This window comes from Ambystoma mexicanum, chromosome 3q, assembly GCF_040938575.1.
Source record: "Ambystoma mexicanum isolate Mex_15411 chromosome 3q, UKY_AmexF1_1, whole genome shotgun sequence".
Classification (NCBI taxonomy): domain Eukaryota; kingdom Metazoa; phylum Chordata; class Amphibia; order Caudata; family Ambystomatidae; genus Ambystoma; species Ambystoma mexicanum.
Window position 1 is genome coordinate 923,820,507 of NC_090926.1, and position 21,295 is coordinate 923,841,801.

At 47.4% G+C, this 21,295-nt stretch overlaps 1 protein-coding gene across 1 annotated transcript in view; it reads right to left on the reverse strand.

The window, feature by feature from the left end:
• The window catches only part of LOC138583117 (ATP-binding cassette sub-family A member 9-like), a 2,332,105-nt gene that overhangs the window by 2,197,451 nt on the left and 113,359 nt on the right, over positions 1-21,295 (reverse strand). Inside the window, exon 2 of the mRNA XM_069655077.1 lies at positions 8,340-8,451. Within this exon, the coding sequence (XP_069511178.1) occupies positions 8,340-8,435 (96 nt within the window). The 5' untranslated portion in view covers positions 8,436-8,451. The remainder of the gene's footprint in view (positions 1-8,339; positions 8,452-21,295) is intronic.

Below are 21,295 nucleotides of genomic sequence, written 5' to 3' on the forward strand. Positions count from 1 at the left end.
ATGATGTGTTCCTGAGACTCTGAGGGTGACCACAGTCCACTCACTGTCAGTTCAGACAGGAGAGATCCAACCTGTCAGAAATGTGTCTGTGACCACTGTCATCTGGTTAGAGGGTTGATGAAACAACACGCTTCTCAGAAAGTCGTCCCTCAAGACTACCCACACAAGATCCTTGGGCACCTGGTCTGAGACCTTTAAAAGGTCGGACATGTGGCCCTGAAACTGTGACTATTGGCAACAGAGGAGCCACTGAAGCGATCTCATGCACCGCCTTACCTCCGGGACCACTAGGATGCAGGAGGCCATGAGGCCCAGAAGACTCAGGTTGGGATTTGCTACTGGGATTGGAGGACATTGACCATTGACTACCTTTGGAAACCATCCAAAAGATGTTCGCCGCTCAGTCCTTGGGTAGGAATGCTCTGCCCAGGCAAGTGTCCAAGACTGCTCTGATAAATCGAAGAGTCAAGGATGGTTAAAACAGAGACTTAAGTTCATGGAAAAGCCCTATCTGTGCAATAGAGTGCATGTGTGGAGTAGGTGCTCTGACACAAGATCTGAAGAGTGAGCTCAGCCGAGCCAGTCGTCCAGGTAGGGAAAGACATGAATGCTCTCCCACCTGAGGAAAGCCACAACCACTGAAAACCCTAGGAGCAGAGGAAAGACCAAACAGCAGGATATTAATCTACTAGTGATGTAGGCCCACCATGAACCTTAAGTACTTCCTGTGCTTCCAATGGATAGGCACATGGAAGTAGGCATCTTGGAGGTCCAGTGAAACCAACTACTCTCGCGGATCGAGGGCTTGCAAGATCTGGGCCAGAATAACCATCTTGAATTGTCCTTGTGTAGGAACAAATTCAGCAACCGCAGACCCAGTATAGGACATAAACCCCTGTACTTCTTCGGCACCAGAAGGTAGGTGGAAAACCAACCCCTGCCTTGTTCCGAGTGCGGTGCCAGCTCTATTAGACTCTTTGAGAAAAGTTGATGAACCTCCTCCAAGAGGATGTGGTCCACGCAAGGGATTGGATTGAGGGCCATGGTCCGAAGGAGATTGCACTAACGGGAGACAGTCGCCCTTTTGGATGACCTGCAAGTCCCAAGCGTCGGACGTGGTCCTGAACCATTCCGAGCTGAACAGGGAAAAACCCCCTCACCCACCCACAGGAGATTCATGGCAGAAAATGTCAGTGGTTTTTGCACCTTGTGGTGCTGAGGGGACCGTGGCAGTCGCTGCTGCTTCTCTGGAGGCACCTCTGTTATGTCATGTTAAAGGCATTTTTAAAGCGTAGCTTACACCCATAGACGTCATTGCACTAGAGGAAACTGACAGAAGGAAGCTAGCAGTTACCAATAACACTAAAACAGAAGGGTTTTAAGGTGAAGGCGAAAGAGTAAATGGTTGTCAATGTCACAGAGAGAACGAGGAAACTTATTCCAGAGCACCGCAGCGGCCACAGAAAAAGTGCAGACGGCAGTCCTGGTACGATGGAACCTCGGAACTTGAATCACGAGGTTGGAAGCAGAGCGGAGTGGTCTAGAAAGTACATAAAGACAAAATGTCCTCTGCAAGTATTCAGCACCCCGGCCATGAAAGGCCCGGTAAACAATGCACAGGGACTTGAATTCAATGGGACGTGGGACTGGGAGACAATGAAGGCTACGTAAGGTGGAAGAGTTATGCTCCCGAAAAGAGAGACCTATAGTAGCTCTCGCAGCAGTGTTCTGTAATATTTGAAGTTGGTTAAGAATGTAGGGAGGGTGAGCCAGAAAAGAGCATTATAATAATCTAGGGTGCCAAAAATGAAAGATGCAACCACTGGGGTGCGAAGATTGGGAGGCAAAAATGGAAGAACTTTCTGCAGGATTTTAAGTTTAAAATAGCCCCGTTGACATACAGAACTCACTTGCGCATCTATAGATAGAGAGGTGGAAATCTTGACCCCCAAAAAAGAGGGGTTGGGGAAAAGGGCCCAGAGAGGGCGGCCAAAAGTCAGGCATCCAAAAGGAGGCCAAAGCAGGAGAGCCAAATATTAGGACCTCTGTTTTGTCACCGTTCAGTTCAGTTTAAGCCAATTCTGACTCATACAGTTGCCAACAGCTTTCGGAATGTTTCTGAAATTATTTGGCGCCTCTTATTGGGCAAGATTGAGAGGTACCACAATCTGAGTATCATCTGCATAGGTGTAACATCGGAGACCAGAGGACTGAATGAGTTTAGCCAAAGGCTGGGCGTAGACATTGAACAGAGTAGCGGACAGGGCAGAGCCCTGAGAGACCTTGCAAGTAATAGGTAGCGGGTCAGACCTGAGCGAAGACAGTTACCCCTTTCGAATCTCTGCCTTGTAGTCTTCCTGGGCTGTCTGGTCTCGAAAACGAGTTACATAGGAGGCAGAGGGATGAAACACTCAAGCCCTCAAGAGAGGTGCTGAGGGTTGTTGCATGGCCAGACCCAAGGACTTTGCTACCACCTTCGATGATTGGAACTTCTGGAGGGCATCATCAGCTTTAGCCCCAAGCAAGTTCTGTCCATCAAAGGGCATATCGAAGAGTTTAGCCTGAACATCGTGTGCGATCCTCATTCAGGAGTGATGTCTTACCACCGTACTTGTGACCATGGATCTGCTGACACAATCAGCCGTGTCTAGTCTCCATTGTAAGATCTGATGAGAGGCTTACGATCACTGATCATTGACAGGAAGCCCTCCCGCATCTCCCCCTCAGGAACGTGCTCAGCTGCATTGGCCACAGCGGACCAGAAACCAAACGATAACAAGGGTACAAGAAGCATTAAGTGAGCGAAGGACAAGGCTGCTCGACGCAAAAACATTTGTCCCACAGGTGTCCAGCCTTTTACTCTCCCTATCAAGGGGGAGAGAAGGAAAGGTGAACGACTTCAAGTTTGCAGTCACAGCCTGTACCACTAAGCTCTCATAGAAGGCATGAGTGAACAGAAAAACTGGATCTGAGGGGGCAGGATGATGCTGCCTAGCAAACTCCCTCTCATCTGCAGGTGTAGAGGCTGGCCTCTCCCACACCTCTAGCACCGGGGCCTTAACTGCTACATTGAATGGTAGGAGAGGCTTCCTTTTAAGGCCTTCATCCAGGATGTTCATCAACTTAACAGATTTTGGGCCTGGACGGACCAGTTATGCCCAGGGGATCGGCCGCCTTGGGCATCAGTTTCTGAAAAGAAGCCAGAGGCTTTTCAGGAGTGGGAGCTGGAGGAATGTCCAATTCAGGGGAGGTGTCCAGACCACTGGCCTCCTGGAGGTCCAAGGCCAGTCCATGGATCTCATCACCTTCCTCACATTAGTCCCCTTCTTCCCTGGAGTCCAAATTTTCTGACCCAAAAGGTACCTGGTCCCCCTCTTTGTCATAGATATCCTACATCTTCGTCATGAAGTGGTTCAGAGAAAGAGGAGCCTATTCCAGAGAGGCCTCAGCACCCACGGCACTGATGGCCACTAATGACCAAGTTGGAACTGGCGCAAAGACCTCCTTCCCTGAAGGGGGGGTCTGATGACGCTGGGAACTTCGTTTATCTTCGGGTTTAGGTCTGAGCCTGTAGGCATGGGGGAGTAATGCCCGCGGGAACCCTGCCGGTGTCTGAGGATGCAGTAGGACCAATGGGACTCATCAGCACCAATACTGAGCCAGCGGCACTAAGAGCAAAGCTACCGACACCGTGACGAAGATTTCTAGCATCTTCTGGTGAAATTGTTCCCATTCCTCTGGAGTGGAGGATTGGGTTGAAAAGGGTCCTAAGCCGCATTCTCTGGGGAGTCCCTGGAGCGGTGGCTCTTCTTTTTAGAAGAGGGCAATGAATGCAAGTGTGAGGATGCACTTGGGGAGCGGGATCGCATTCAGTAATTCTTCTTCTTCTTCTTGTCCTTCTCCTTTTCTTTGCACTGGGGCGATATACCAATCCATGCCCTTCGACGTTGAACGAGACCGCCTGACATCACCTCTTGCCTTGTGGCTGTATCTTCACCGCCCATTCCCATAGGGCCTTCAGGTGCATGAATTGGCAAGCCTGCAGTCCTGGGTGTCGTGCTTCTCGCCCAAGCAGTATAGGCAAATCGATGCTAACATCTGCCAGCCGAAATCCCTGCATGGCTTGAAACAAGAAGCCTTCACAGGGTTTAAGATGCCGTTGCAGCTCGACAAGCGTGCTTCTGATAGCGAACAGAGTGCACAAATAAAAAAGGAACTGTGATCACAGGGAGCGGCTACTCAATATATACAGGCCCCAACGTCATGTTTGGCATGGGTCACGTAGAGACATCGGGCAGAGCCAACGCAAAGACGTGCTGGGCCCCCTGGCGGTGGAAATAGTTTAAAAAGAACAGCTGCCCTGTGGATAGCATTATCATAGATGAGGAAGCCGTGTGAGGAAGGAATGCATTAGAAGAAGAGGTCTAAAATGTTTCCAGAGAATTGTCGGTAGTAATACTTTTTTATTGGAATGGCTAATGACAACATGGCTGATTTACAATAGATGATCAAGGCCTTTCTGCAGATAGTTAGAAGTTTGAAAACTAATGTGAATTTATAAATTAACTGCATGATATATTATGTGAACAGAAATTAATTCTTATATTTTTAAAACATTGCTGCCAATATGGCCATTCTTTGGTGCATTTTACATCTGATTAAAAATAAATAAATAAATGCATTGTATCGTAGAGGCCACAGTATTAGCTTGGCTTTCTGGGACTTTATTATCCAGAATGCTCTGTTAACTGACACCTGTCACTGCCATTGACAGAAGCATTCTGGATGATAACAATGACAGACAAAGAGAGCAGTGCACTCCCAGAGGACCATCGGCAGGCAACCATAGTGGTTATACATACGAAAGGGAAACTGCCTGAGAAATGTAGTGGGTACTGCCCAATCTCTCCGATTAATGGGGAGGCCAACATCCTAGCGAAAGTCTTAGCTAATAAACGTATCCCAGTCATTAGAGCACTGGTACATCCGGGTCAGTGTGGGTTTATGCCGGGTAGTGCGACCAGGATGAACATTCGGAAACTACATAACCCCATGAGTGTGTTGGAAGGACCTCACACGCTGATAGCATTAGACTTGGAGAATGGCTTCGACTCAGTAGGCTGGGAGTACCTCTCAGCAACTATGAGAGGGTTTGGATTTGGCCCTAGATTCGTACATTGGGTGCAACTGCTATACACCGACCCAGTAGCGTGTGTCAAAGTCAACGGGCACTCCTCGGGAGCCTCCCCACTGCACAGGGGAACTAGGCAGGGTTGCCCACTCTCATCACTCTTGCTTCTCTTGGCAATGGAGCCTCTGGCCATCAGGGCGAGGGCAGACCTCCTGCTGAAGGTCTTTGCCTGGCCAGAGAGCGGGGAGAAACACATATCGTTATATGCAGAAGATGTCCTCATATACAAAGGGGACCCCAGAAATACAGGCCTGAGAGTCGTGGAGGTGTTCAGGGATTTCGGGGAAGTAAACGGTCTCAGGATAAACTGGGAGAAATAATTGCTCATGCCTATAAAAGACATGGAGGTGGCAATTCCAGAGGGGTGCCCCCTCACGATTGCGCAGGGCTCCATTAAATGGCAGGGCATCAGAGTTGGGATGGAGACATTAGAGTTCCTTAGGAACAACCTGGACCCAGTCCTGGACAGGCTGAAAGAGGATGCCAATCGCTGGGGAACTCTCCTGATCACAATGGTGGGCAGGGCAAACCTATTTAAAATGATGGCGTTACCGCAGCTTCTCTGTATTTTACAAAACACTCCAGTGAAGGTCTCAGCAGGAACGTTCCGAACCATAGAGAGACTGCAGCGGGAGATTATATGGGGGAATAAAACCCTGAGAATAGCTCTATGAAGACTGACCAGGTCAGTGTGGGATGTGAGCTACGGGTCCCAAACATCAAGCACTATTACTGGGCATCTCAGCTGTTGGTTGTGAATGAGTGGATGTTGAGCTGGAGGGAGCTGCCCCATACCGCAATGGACCTGAGCAGGATGGCAACACAACGGGCATGGCAGAGTTTAAACGGGCGTCGGCCCCCTCAGGGGATTACGCAACCAGGGATTTGTGCAATGGACTTTCGCAGAGCGGCTCTTAGAGAAATGGGCTGGGAGGGGGTGGAGACCAAGGAGGCCCTTATCTGAGAGAACGCCAGAAGTATGCAAACTGGGCAGGCAGAAAAGTTGGCAGAATAAAGGAGTAATGAAAATAGGGGGACATCCTAGTGCAGAACCGACTGCCCACTTTTCAACGTCTGCAAGAGAAGTTCGGCCTGCAGGATAGGGAAGGCTACCCATATACTAGACTGCGACATGCAATGGCCCAAGAGCAGAGGGACACGTGGGACTTTCCCGAGAGGTCTCTGATCTAAGCTAATCTTATGGAAGGGGATAGTCAGGGGAAGGCAATCACGTAGTTGTACCAAATGATTAGTGGGTTGCCATCCAAGCACCTACAGAAATTCAGAGAGAAATGTGAGACAAACATAGAGGCACTGGAGGAGGAGGAGGACTGGGTGGAGGCACTGTGTTACAATATAAGGTTCGGCACAGGGCGTACTATAGTCGAGACCGCCTCCATCGGATGGGCAGGGCGCCAGACCCCCGGTGTCTGAAGTGCTGAGAGGGGACGAGTTCATTCTTTCATGCACATTTGGAATGCCCAAGAGGTACAATCCTTTTGGGGCCAGGTCAGAGCCAAGACATCCAGGGCCGTCACCTCTACGATTCCAGGGTGCCCTAAACTGACTCTCCTGCATATATGGGAGGACCTGGGGTTCAACAACAGGAAGAAGGATCTCATCAGAACTGCCATGATGATGGGGAAAAAGGTTCTGGTTGTGGGCTGGGGTAATCAGACGAAACCAAACATACACAAGTGGATGGAGGGGGTGGATTACCAGGCAGAGCTACAGCGGAGGGTCTATATGGTAAGAGGTGGCCCCAGAAATGTGAAATATTTGCCGAATGGGTAGAGTTGGGATAGGCGGGGTGATGGAGGGCATGGGGAAAGGAGGAGGGCACAAAAGTCAGACATAGTGGGGCAATATCGGGAACTGGGCGGCACGAGTTGGGCAAGGGGCTGTACTGGCGATAATGGGGGATAGTACCAGGGAGGCGGAAGAGGGATTTCTGAAGGGGATACATAGGACGACTTTTTACGCTTGTTGGTTTTGCTTATGGTTATTTTATAATTGCACAACATTCAATATAACTTGTTTTTTAACACAATGGCAGACAAGAAAGTGTAGAGGGCTGATAACTGAGCATTCTGGATGAATCCAGAAAAAATATCAGATGTCCAGGACACTTTGTTAGCTAAACCTTGATCTCAGTTTCCTGGCTTTCTGTCGTATGGAATACAGGCATTCTGTAATCTGGCATATATTGCTGAATAAGAAAGCTTTTACGTGGTTGCAATACATGGCAAAAATATGAACAAAAGTAATTTGGCCATCCACCTATTGATAATTTCTCCTACCAAATAACTAGATCAAACATGAATATATACAAACCCCCATGTAAAAATTAATCTACCCACCAATTACAAAAAGTATCTAGCCATCCAATCTAAAACCTCATCCATCTCTACCCATTCAGCTAAACCAGATTTATCCATACAAAAATGGATTCATCTAACTGTATGAAAATAAATCATCTATGCAAGCATTTTTGCAAATGGCATATATTCAGTCATCCAAAAATGTACCTATCCACCCATACAAACGTACATGTATCCACCTATCCAAAAACATATCTATCCATCCACCTATCCGAAAACTCATGATCCACAACAAAAAAAAAAATACCTACCCATCCATCCATTCAAAGTCCACCTCATTGTTTCAAAGGTCCCTCCATCTATCTGTCTATGCAAAATCCAATGCATCCACAAATGCATCTATATACCTGTCCAATCAAAATAGTGTCTATGATGTTTCCCAAAAGTCATCTGTGAAACTGCTAAATTGAATAACCCTATAATTTCTCCTACAACCCATTGAACCCATTGAAAATCTTATCTATATGTCCTGCTACCTGAAAATATATCTATTCGCCAAACCTAAAAGGTATATAGGTATATAGGAATCTACTCAACCAAAACCTCACTTTTCTAGTTAGTTATGCATTCCTACTAAATGTCTCTAACCATACAAATATCATAATACTCACTCTTCAGTCCAAAACCTTCACCAACCGTATATCCTATTCAACAGTCATTTTTTTGCTATAATTGATTTTTAAACACAGCCATATTACACTCATGACATATAGTGATGCTCCACTCACCCTGTACAACATGCTAAGCCCTGAACACAAGAAACTTGCCTGTACACTCTGTTTTTTGTTCCTCCATTTTATCAGCAGATTCTTGTAGAGCAGGGCTCCAGTTTGCTGACACACACTGACTTCACTCTGTTGCATTTTCTTCTGTGGTCTTCTGAGTGAAAAAAAAGGATTGAGTTAAAAAAGATGGTTACAGTTAAAGAGAAATAGGTCAATAATCATAGGGTACACTGAGACTCATTGGCGGGCAGCAATGGCTAGACATTAAAAAACATCCTGGTAGAAGGCATAGATAAACCGCATCTTTGGGCACCAATATCCTCTGGTGGATTACTTTTGGTCAGACTTGAACTTAGTGGCACAAAACGTCATGGCCTCATCAGCATACACTCTAACTGGTAAAAAGGCAAACACGTATAAATAATTTACATTTTATTATCATATTTTACCTCAACTGGACAGTAGACATTTACTTTTACTTTAATTAATTTATAACGCGCGGCCATGGACCCTGAGGGCAAATTCTGGACTATATATTCATCTCAGATAAGATGATATCATCGACAAATAAGATGGTAGTAGAGCATATGAATAATAGTGATCACAACTTGCTCTCTGCTACACTGATGCTAGTCCCAAATAGTTCCAGTTACATGAATCTAACATCCATGGAATTCATGATGGGAATAAACCGAATAAAAATCCCCCTGTCGAAATTGGCCGAGTTGACTAATAGTCTAACCACCTCGGTGAAGCTCCTTCAATCAGAAGGTACTGTCGAAACATTGGATTATTTAAGTCTCTTCAAATCATTTGAAAGAAAATCAAAGCAAGTTGGGTTGAAGAATTCACCTCATCGTCACACCTATGATGTCCAGATTGTTCTTCAAAAGAAGCTTAAGACACAACGCCTTAACATCTTAAAATATGACAACTCTCTAACGGCGGCAACACAAAGACAAAAAATCTGGCAATATTACTGTAACTGGTTACGCCGCCATAAAAAAAGTGCAAGAAAGGAACGATGTGGAAAGAATGTTGGACTCACTGAAATGTCCTAATATAGCAGGGTTGTGGAAACTGATAAATGAGTTAAATATTGAACAAGATTCATTGATGATGAGTCCAATTTCACCTGAGACATGGGTTTCCTATTTTAGTTCCTTTTTCGATCAAGTCCAAGAAGCTTCAACATCAAGTATCTTTAAAGTGGAGTGGAGATTAATAGATACTTCTGTAGAAGCAGTTACAGATGTTATTAAAAAATATTCCCGCTCAAGATTGTGTGGCCCGGATGGCCTTAGTAATATGACTCTAAAAGAAGATATAGACCAATGGGCTAAGTTTTTGTCAATTCTTTCTGGCTACATTTCCAAAGTTCATACGATCCCCTCATCATGGAAATCCATAATTATACCAATTCACAAAAAGGGAAGCCAGCTGAAACCATTTAATTATCGCCCTATAGTGTTGCTGGACGCCCCAGGAAAAATCTTACGGACCCTTATATCAAAATCTTTACGAGCATGGGTAAAACTATCTGGTCATCTGTACCCCTGGCATTCGGGGTTTGTGCATGGAATTGGGACTGCCCTTAACATCTTTATTCTAAACCTGCTAAAGAGTCGCACTGAACAAAGAAAAGATTAGAAAATGTACAATGCATTTATCAACTTTACACAATCGTTTGACAGTGTTTTGCGCCCTTAATTATGGGCAAAACTGTCTCAGTGGGGATGTCCTCCCTCGCTAGTGGCTCCCATCAAGGATTTCCATCAAGATACCACTCTACAAATACGACTCAATAAAGCAGGCTTGTTAACTAGATCAATAGCGAATAACAAAGGACTAAAACAGGCATGTCTAATGGCTTCAGAACTATTCAATTTCTTCATTTATGATGTTGATTCCGCATTTTTATGACATTGGATGTTTCCCTCCATCACTAGCGAAAATGAAATTGGGAAGACTCATCTACGCTGATGATGTGGTCCTCATAGACCAGACTCCGGTGGGCCTCCAGAGACAATTAAATGTGCTACAAATCTATTTAGATAAGAATGGACTCACCATTAACCCAAGAAAATCTGTCATCATGCCCCTAGGTATTCAAAAGGAACACATTACAGCGAAGAAATTGCATTGGTCCTCGTTAGGGGTAAATATTCCGGTGGTCCATTCCCTTGTATATTTGGGAGTATGCCTGAGTTCGAGCAGGATAGACGCCCCATGGTATCAGGCATTAGTGAGAAAAAGCTACAAATCTGGCAGGCTTAGCTAAGATCTTATTAAAACAATATTGTGGATTCAGACTAATCCCCTTAATTAAATTCTATAAATCTAAAGTCGTTCCCATTTTAACCTATGGGGCAAACACTTCTCTCAATTTTGAAATGAAAAACTGGTCAATGCTGCAGGGTTACTTCTGAAAAAGGACACAGAGATTGCCCAAGTGAACCCTGATACAGGCGGTGATAATGGAACTAGGTTTGACCTCCTTGGCTGCAGTGGAGTGGCTGAATGGAAGATGCTATCCTTTTACAGGAAATTAATAGATTATTTCCCCAAGGGAGGATTTGAATCCTTGAAAAAAGCCTTGCTGGAATACAGGGAGTCGGCATTGAACCAGTGGGAAGACAAGTGTAAAAGCCTATTGCAAAACTTAGGCGAAACAAATGACGTTTTGATCAACAATCCTGACAAAGTCAAGAAGAAATTGTATTCCCAAGACTGGTTTAGAACAGGAGGAAAGACTAAAGTACAAGGCATATGGTAAATCGTGGGAGGACAGTAGGAAGCCAAATTCATTACCAAGTTATCTGAAACTATTTCCTCATTGGTTTTTTAGAGATCAATTCTTTAGGTTTCGATTTAATTTAATACAAACAAAGGAAACTTAATGGTGTAGGGCCCTAAAAGACAGTTCCCCCATATGTCACTTATGTAAAGAAGAGGAGTCAATTGAAAATCTACAACATTTGGTAATGGTTTGTATGGGTCTGTCATCTCAAAGAGGGCTACTAATGACTGGTGTCATAATGAAATATGGACACAGATCGAAGGTCTGATGGTGGAAAATGATGTTGTCAGGTGACAAAATACCAATAACTCTGGCCTTGGTCAAATTTCCAATTGTTATTCAGAAAATAATGCAGATGCCAGCTGAATTGTATTTTTATTTATTATTTTTTTCTTTTTCTTGCTCTTGCTTCTCTTTTTAATGTCTTATTTTCTTATTTCTACATCAGAGGATGATTATGTGATTAAAGGTTGTCAATTGTATGACCATGTAAATCACAATAAAAATAAAATAAAAAAAACAGAAAGGACAGGGTCCCAGCAGGTTAAGGCGGTCCAACGGAAAAAGTCAAATGAGTGGTCACTAAAACAACCACGTCTTAAGAGCCTTCTCGAAGACCGTCAGGGACGAGTGTTGTCTGAGGGTCTGCGGAAGTGAGTTCCAAAGCTTGGGTGCGACCATAAAGAAGGCCCTGATCTCGACCTTCTTTAATTTACATCGCAGAAGCACCAAGAGACTCTGGTTGCTGGATCTTAACGACCTGCTGTTAGGGAGAATTCTTTGTAAAGGCTAATTTCCCAAACCTAGTGAGTCCGCCAGCAGCTTTGCTGGATTTTTGGGGTTTATTTTTTTCTCCTGCTAAGAGTGAGACTCTTTTCCTCCCACGCTTAGACCTGATTTGAGGTGTTCCTTTGAATTTGTATGTATTTTATGGGCTATGAGGTCCTTTACCCCATAGGGCTTCATGTGTTTTTGGTATGTGGGTTACACAGCACCCTCCGTGCCGTAACCCAGGGGTGTCATAGCGACCCCCAAACATAGACTCCATACCCTGGGACTGACTACTGTCTCCCAGGACATGTAAAGTCACCATTGGCTTTACAAAGTCTCAAATTGTGAACAGAACCAGTACAAACCATCCTATTGTGGACGTACTGGTCGGGGCAATTCGATTGCCCGGGGTCTGTTGTTCGAGGGGGCACTGTCCAGTCCCCCCCCGATCGAGTTTTGGCTGGTGGCAGTGGATACTACTTTTTATATTCGACCGCAAATATATTCCTATGGGATTTTCCCATTGTACGAGGCTACCACTTTTTAATATAGCCTCGAACATACCGCCGATTTATTAAATTAATATTAATTCACCGGTTGGTCATTTTTGCCGAAACTTGGTTCCAAAATGGTGTTTGTGTTCGCTTCTGTGACTCCAACCCCTTTGTTCCATTTTTTGTCGGGCTTCTCCACAGAAGCCTCCAAAAGTGGTGCCACTCTGTCTGGGTACCACAGGTGGTGTCGGAGGGGGTTTAGGCACCCTGGACTGAGTTGCCTCGGCAACTCAAGTCGCACTCTTGTGTGATTGGCCCAAGTGGTGAACCGCCACCATTTAGCATGTTTGATTGACAGCTAGGCTGAATGAATGGGGGTTTTCTGCATAAAAGCAGGGCTTTGGGGACTGGAACTTCAGAAGTCGCCACAGGACCTAAAGAATCCAAGGAGGGAGAAGCCGAGCCGACCTGAAATGACGACACCACCGGTGGAGCCCTGCGGAACCGTCTCACCACTTTTCCCGACGACAGAGGAGATCTCCAGTCTGGAGAGTCTTCTTCCTTTGACTGGTGGGGATAACCAGTTTGCCCGTCTTTTCGCCTTCGTGGACCATCTTGTGGCCGCCTTGCCCATGCCAAGCACCCCGGCAACCGGAATACCACGGATCACCACTACCGCGAAGAACAGGGTGGTACCTTGTAACCGGGAAACTCTGCGGCTGGTTTCTTCCCTGGCAGCACAACGACCTTCAGCTTTCCTCCACGTCGAGACATCCTCTTCCTCTGTACAAACACCGACTTGCACCCGCTGCCAGGAACAACTGCCCCCGCTGGAGCGTTCTTCCCACTTTCAGGTACTGTTTCCAGCCTGGCTTCCCTTGCGACAGATCGTTCGGGGTGACAGTAAATCCTCGACTTTCTAACCTGGGCTAGCCTGGGGCTTGTTAACTAACTTTTCCTGACTTGATTTCAATCTTTTGCAAACTTTCTACAAATACTCTTTGGGCATAACCCCACTGTGTGATCCTGGACACATTTCGCTTGCTCTCTCTAAGAGTAGGCCTGCCATTTGAACTTCCTTGCTCCCCAGTAGACTTTACCTCACCTGCCTCACTGTGGTTCTTTGAAAAGTATTGAAATTTGTGTGCTTTCATAACTCTGCCTTTTTCCCTCCCTTTTTAATAACTTATTAGAGTGCCATCTTATGTTAAGCGCTCACCTCTGTCTGAAAATAAGTGGTGTTTCTCATCAAGACTGGTCTAATAAGTAATTAGGGTTGTATATATATAATAGTGACTGTGTGTTGAATTTATTTACCTCTCTTTGTGCTAGAGTAATTTACAAGTGTGTCTTTAAATAAATAATTATATACTTTTACACCAAAGCTCTGGTCAGTGTTTGCTTGTGCTACTGTGTCTCTGTACCTATTGTGTATACTCTATGTACTGCCTAACTCACCTTGAGAGAAGTCTGACTGCTCAGCCACAGCTACCAGGTAAATCTGGGTGGTACAGACTGCTACCAATTGGGTTTACTGCCAAACACCTGGAGTCCTAAATCTTTTGCAGTGGTCCCTAAGGGAACTGCACAGGTTTCTGCCTAACACCTGCTACTGACCTTCTCTGTGATGGGGTCTTGCAGGTAGGTGGGCATTATTCCAAGTCTACATTCAAAAACAATCGTTAATAATCTAAACTTGGCTCAGGCCTCTACTGAGAGCCAATCTAAGGCGCGTATGGCCTCGGAGACGTGGTCACGGCGGGCTAAACCGGCATCACATTTGCAGAATCTTCCATCAAGTCTGCCTTCATAATTATACTTTTTATTGTTCTATATTTTCCTTAGGAACATCCATCCATTCCACTGCTCTTTCATAGTATGTCAAAGCGAACCCATTCCCCTTCCAACATCATGTTGTTTAACCATCATATCCCAGAAAAGTGCCACACTTGCCAGTACAATGGCTTTCTATTCACAATTAATTTCGATTGAACAAAATGGATGCATTTCCACGAGTGTAGGGTTCTATCCCAGAAGAGAATAGTATCATTGTAGGCAAATAATTATTGGTGTCACTGGCCCTCATTACGACCCTTGCGGAAATCGAAAAACGATGGCGGAAATGGAATACCGCCATCGAATAGCGCTCGGTGCGACTATGACCCGTCACCGTAAAGTACGATGCCATTAGCGACACCGTAGTGAACGCCAACGCTAACTGCACCAAGTACGCGCACGCGCGCCATGCCAAACCGTAATTACCACCATGGCGCAATGGTACGCGAATTCTGACCCTAGCGGACATGTACCTAACGCCATCAATCATGGCGGAAAGTACCATTCCGCCATGGCGAGAAGTACGGCATCGCGAATCAACCGTAAACGGCCCTACTGAGTGCCTGTACACCACTCCCTGGCCACATTGCACAACTCCTCGTAGGTGCAATGAAGTCACACAATGCAACCAGTCAAATGTACAAGTCACCCATGCATGCCAACGAACAAATCAATCTAGGGGCTCCAAGTGCCTTGTGAGTGGCCATCCATATTTGCCATGGCACCATTGCCGCACTGATGCAGCACAGGCATGCGAAGGTTCAAGTACAGCAACATGAGCAGAAAAATGAGACAAACAAAAACAGGCCCCCCCCCATCGACTGACACCAGTGCAAGGCAACATTCAAAGCAGTATCCTGAGTCAGACTGCACCAGCCCTGTACTCCTGCCAGTAAACAAACCAACCATCAGCAGAAGCATGGACCACACAAGTTGGCAGAGTGACTGAGCAGCCAGGCACATCTCAAGAGGGGCCAATGGGAGCTGCAGGGCACAGATGGCACGAATACAGAAGCTATACCAATGGACATGACCTCAGTCTCCCTCCATGAAACGCACGCAAACACAGGCACCTGTGACCAGCCATATACTGATAATCACATCATTCCACCAACCCACCTGGCTGACCGGCATCTGTTACACAAAAGCTAATCCCCCGCCCCTGAGCATGACATCATCAAAACAGTCATAATGGCAGCCCCCATCCCTGACCACACTGGGCTTCGTAGGCAAACGCGGCCAGTACAGTACCACGCAACTATACTCACAAGCCGGAACCCAATGCAGATATACTCACAATACATCGCTCCACAAATAGGAATATGCTACATCACTTGCAAAGAAGAACGCTACACGGTTAATATCAGAATAGACATTTAATGCACCACAAAATCACCAAGGCCATACAGCCATTAGGTCATGAACCCCAAAACATATTTCATCATTGTGGGCTGCATCCGCAATAAATGACCAGCTTCTTCTTGTGTGACGCCCTGTTCCTTCATGGTACACAGGGGCTACATTCACGTCCAAAAAGGCAACATGGAAGCGCCTAGAACCGCAGGGCCGTTCCATTAGGTAGCCACTAGTCCAGCTGAAAGGTCGAAATGTCGCTCCTAGCCACTAGTACCGCGTAATGGCATGTGGGCCATTGGCGATCGTCCCATAAGATCGTAATGGTGCTCCACTGATTAACTCGAAGCAGCAGGTGTCGGGAGTAGAAGCCATCTGCAGGAGTGGCATACAGATGGCAGCGGCAAAAGGGGAGGAGATACCTGTCACCCAAATGAAATGAAAATGAATATAATGGCCATCCGAACTTGATTCGTATCACTCACTTCAATGATCACACTAAACCACAGCCATATGCATGCTAGCCCACTCCAAAGGATTATTCCCACCCAAATATCACTTGCGAATCATAACTATAAATATCGAGGTGAAAACACTATTACAAACGAGTGTTTGTGTGCATGCGTCTGTCAAAACAGAATCCATTCGATGGGATTAGTAACGTGCATAGACACAAGTGTTTGAAGGCGCGTCGAGACAGGGAGGGTTCAACAAGGCCAGATAGACGATGGTCCCACTATGGCAGCTCTGCATCACATAGCGCAGGGGAGGTGGATAGATTCCCAAAAGCCCCGTACATGGCAAACTCTCCATCATATCAGCTGTCCATGCATCCATACATCATTCCCTCATCCCGGTATGAAAACGCCTGATTATGTACTCACATAACATGTGCAATTTCCATTGAGTCTGTGCGTAATGCAGTCTGCAAAATCCACTGTGCTCCAGGCCGGGATTCCAGTGTTGTGAAGTAACATGTATTTGGGAACGTCCTGCCTTATCGTCCACCACGCTATTGCGCATCCCATACTATTCATATCAATCATTGCATTCTCGCCATGGCCCCTGTCCCAAGGACATTAAACAACAGGATGTTATATTTGCAGGCAGACCTGTGGGCGTCTCCTCGCCGCTAACTGAAGACCGAAAGCGCCGTCCTTCGAATTCCTCATTTGCAACATCACGTCGAAAAGGCATCTGTGACCGCTTGAAATCACAAATCCATCCATGTAGTGCGGCAATGTGTGGAAATGCAAAGTGGCTCCACTCACAAATGGGACGCCCCGCCCGTCGTTGAGCCGCGGTACAGTGCTGCATGAGGGTCCACCGTTAATCGAGTACTACATTCCACTGACCCTTCACAAGTTTGTTCGCGACTGCAAAGATAGTATGGGAAACAATGGGACCATAGCAGAATGAACATATGAGCCAATATTTCACTGCCATCGGGATCAAATACATGATTGTAATAGCAAGATGCCATGCGTCGAATTGCAGCGTTGCGTGCGGGACGTGCTCGCCCAAAGGGGATTGCAGCTTGCACAGGTGGAATGAATCACCACAGGTGGAGGCTATACAGCTTGAAAACACATAAATTGCACACCCAACCCCCTCCCACAACCACACCCACTCCAAAATGCTACCGGCAGGACTAGCGATGTTGGCCCTGGGGGACCTGATAGCACTGCAAGTACTCCAACTACAAGAAGAAGACGAACAGCAACTACTACAACAACCGGCCGCACAGAGGAGACGCAGGAGGAGGAGGAGGGCAAGGCAGGCCCAGCAAGGCCCGCCAGCACAGCCACTACCACCACGCAGGCAGCCCGCAATCCCACGCCTCCGAGCACATCCGTTCAACCTCACTGCTGAGCAGATCCACACCCTCTACCGTTTGGACCGGGACACCATAACCGCCATTGTGGACATGACACAGGCTGACCTTGTCAGCATGATAGATAGCCCAACCGCCATTCCACCCCTACTGAAGGTGGTGTCTGTACTCCACTTCCTGGCCACAGGCACCTACCAGCACACAGTCGGACAGTTGCATGGCATTTCACAGCCACTGTTCTCACGGACACTATTGCAAGTGCTCGATGCCCTCCTGAAGCACGCAGACGACTACATCTCTCTGCCACGCTCGGAGCAGGAAATTACGAACACAAAAGTGGGATTCCATGCACTTGGTGGCATACCGGGTTGCATTGGTGCCATCGACTGCACCCATGTTGAATTGGTCGTCCCACATGCCATGGAGGCCCAGTACCGCAACCGAAAACACTTTCATTCTCTGAATGTACAAATGGTGTGTGACTCCAACAGGATCATTACACATTGTTGTGCACGCTTTCCTGGATCAACCCATGATTCTATGGTCTTGAGGAACTCTAGAATACCACGCTGCATGGAGCGACACGCAGGGAACAGATCCTGGCTACTCGGTGAGTCTCATTTCATGCATGATAATGTGGGGTATGTGATGCGGCAATGACCTGGCAGGAGGGGGGGGGGCGTACGTAGCAATGTCATTCCACAAACATCCTTTATTGTCCACATACAGGTGATGCCGGGTATCCACTGAAGAGATGGCTCCTTACACCACTCCGGAACCCACAGAACCAGCCTGAGGAGGACTACAACCATCACCACTCACGTACCCGTGTAGTCATTGAACAGGCATTCGGCCTACTGAAGGCTCGTTTCCGCTGACTCAGCAGGTCTGGCGGGGCACTCCTGTACCGCCATGAGAAGGTTGCAAAGATGGTCATGGAATGTGTCATGCTACACAACATGTGCGTACGTAGAAATGTGCCCATGCCCCCTGACGCAGAACTGCAAGCACCTGATGATGGTCATGATGAGGGTGGGGATGTGGCAGCACCTCAAGGAGTCCGTGAGGTACAGGAGGGCCGTGAGATTTGTCAGCATCTCATAGATGCATGCTTCTAGCACTCACGCCTGGTGGCTGATACATGGACACGGGACTCGTGGCACTGTGTGTGTCTGGAACATGCACAATATGGACTGTACGCCTATAATGGCCTCGTACACAAACATCAATGTCCACGCATCTCATTGGATGATTGTGAAATGTTTATAGCATATGTGAAATTATGTTACACACCCCATCGACCCGCCACCCAAGTGAGCCCAACACACCCCCTCCACCCTCCTACCTCCCCCCCGAACACCAGTGTCCAAAGATGGTCATTGTCAGTGGGCAGTCGCTATTGCAAGCCCCCTCTGCGGGTATCAGGGGCACCCCTGCCTGTGGAGCGCAGGTTCCTCCCAGATCTACGCTGGGGGCTGCCCTGGACGGAACTTGCAACGGATGATGTCTCTGCCTGCTCACGTCCATGCATGTCCCTAAGGGTTTGTGAGAGCTCAGTGAGCACACGGCGCACTGCGGCAAGTTCGGCACATACGTCTTTGGACGTCGCATGCAGTTCCCCCCTCAGGCTCTCGGTGCTTCTCTCCATTTGTACTCTCAGGCTCTCGGTGCTACTCTCCATTTGTGCCCTTAGTGTCTCAGTTGCTGTTTCTATGGCTGCCTTAGTACCCCCACATTCATCGGCATGGTCTTTGAGTAGCGTGGCCAGTTGCTGCTGTTGCTCGATCACCTGGTCGAGGGACTGTTGCCTCTGCTGTGCCATGGCCATTTGCGGTGGTGTCACAGAGGGGCTGGTCACCTCATGTTGCCTTGCCACAGGGCTTGCGGGGGATGGCCAGTCGTCGTCTTGTGGGTGCCCCTACGTGGTATCCTCATGGTGTACGGGATGGAACAAACAGGGGGATTGAGACAGGTCATGGATGGATCTTGCTTCGACATTCCCGTTTTCTGTGTCGGAGCATGCTGCCATTAATGCAGTGTCACCTATGGTGCTGCTGCCACCAGAAGCAGTGCCTTCTGTGGCATCCCTTGGGGGGACCTGTGGTGGTGGTGTTGTGGGCATGCTGGCTGCTGGGGTGCCTGTTGAAGTTCCCTCCTGTGTGCTGTCACTTGATTTGTGCTGCTGCCGTGTCTTGATGCGTGCAGCTGAGGTGGAGGGTCTTTGGCCGTTGGTCTTGGCCCTCTTTGCAGGTGTGCTGGTAGGGTTGTCCTGGAGCTCGTCGTTTGAATCGGACCCTGTGGTGGAGTAAAGGAGGGCGAGCGTTATTAATGGGTCTGTTGAAATTGGAATGGCAATGTATCACATGCATTGGGGTGGTACCTGAGGGTGATTTGGGTCGGGCCTTGGGGGTGGTTTCATTTTTGTGTGGATTGAGGATGCAGTTGTATTGCAGCCTGCAGTTAGGGTGTGCCTGCTGCACGTGTAGGGGGTGTTTTTAGGATTTTTAATTATTTATGTTTTTAATGTGAGTTTTAAAGTGCGCTATCAGGCCGATGTATGTGGACGTTCTCCTGGACATGTGTTACTGTTGGACTATGTGGACACATGGTACTTCACATGATTGGACATTGTGGATTTGGCATAGTTTTATTTGGGCCACCTACCTGATTCTTCGGATGTCTGCACTCCTTTCTCCATCCCTCCGACTCCCTCTATGCTCTCCATTCCAATGGTGGAGGCACAGATTTCTTCCCAGGGGGTCAACTTGATGGGTGATTCCGATCCTCCCCCGGTAGCTGTGGCTATGTTTCGGTTGGCAGAAAGTATGCTCCGGACGCGTATCCGCAGGTCGTCCCATCGCTTTCTGCATTGCTGTGGGTTGCGGGGTGCGGTCCCCACCGCACTTACCCGCTGTGCCACCAGGGCCCATATGGCCTTCTTGTTCGCAAGTGCCGTCCTGGTCATTTGCGTGGAGAACACGACGGCAGCATTCTCCTGGTGGGTCTCCGTGAGCACCGTGAGTTCCTCACGGGAGAAGTGGACCTGCCGCTTGCGGTCGCACGCTTTTTTCGCAACTTTTCCCATTTTTATTGCTTTCACTGGGGTGGATGACGGGTTGGGATGTGTCTCAGGGTAGTATTTTTAATGGTTGTGTGGAAATTCTGATTTTATAGGTGTACGCCGTGCTGTTTCCCGTTCCGGGGCCATTTTTTGGCTTCCGTTTCCGTATATTTACGGTCACCGTACTTTCCGATTGCCGCTCATTACGGTGACCGCTCAGATGGGTGGCGGAATTGCACCTAGTGGGCCGTACGACGGCGGTGAGGGCCGTTTTGGGGACTTTTCCGCCATCGCGGACTTTGCACTTCCGCCATGGCGTAGTGCTCGTGCCCGATGGGTCGGAATTAGCCGCACTTTGCTACGTCGTGCAATGGCGGAAACGCTATTTACGCTATGGCGGTCAGGTCAGTCACTTTCCGCCAGGGTCGTAATGAGGGCCACTGTCATTTTCAGTTTGTACACCTTCCCTCGGATGGTACATTCATGGATGTCCATCTTTCCAAGTCAACTCCAATAGTGCTTTTGCTATGGACATATTCACCTATATTAGCTCATCAACTGTGAGCCATGTGCCTAGATATTAATTTTAGCAGGGTGCCAATTGAAGTCAAAATAAATAACGTTGTCCTTCTGGCAGTTTTGTTAAACCAGTTAATCTTGTACTCTAATACTTCTCCAAATTGGTTAATCATTTCCATATGAGCTAGCAATGAAGCTTCTACATTCTGGAGTATTAGCAACAGGTCAGCTATGTAAAACCATAGTTTCTGCTCAATTCCACCAAACCTGAAACCTTGGATCCGCTCTACCTCTCTGATCCATATTGCCAGTGGTTCAGATGTCAGCACA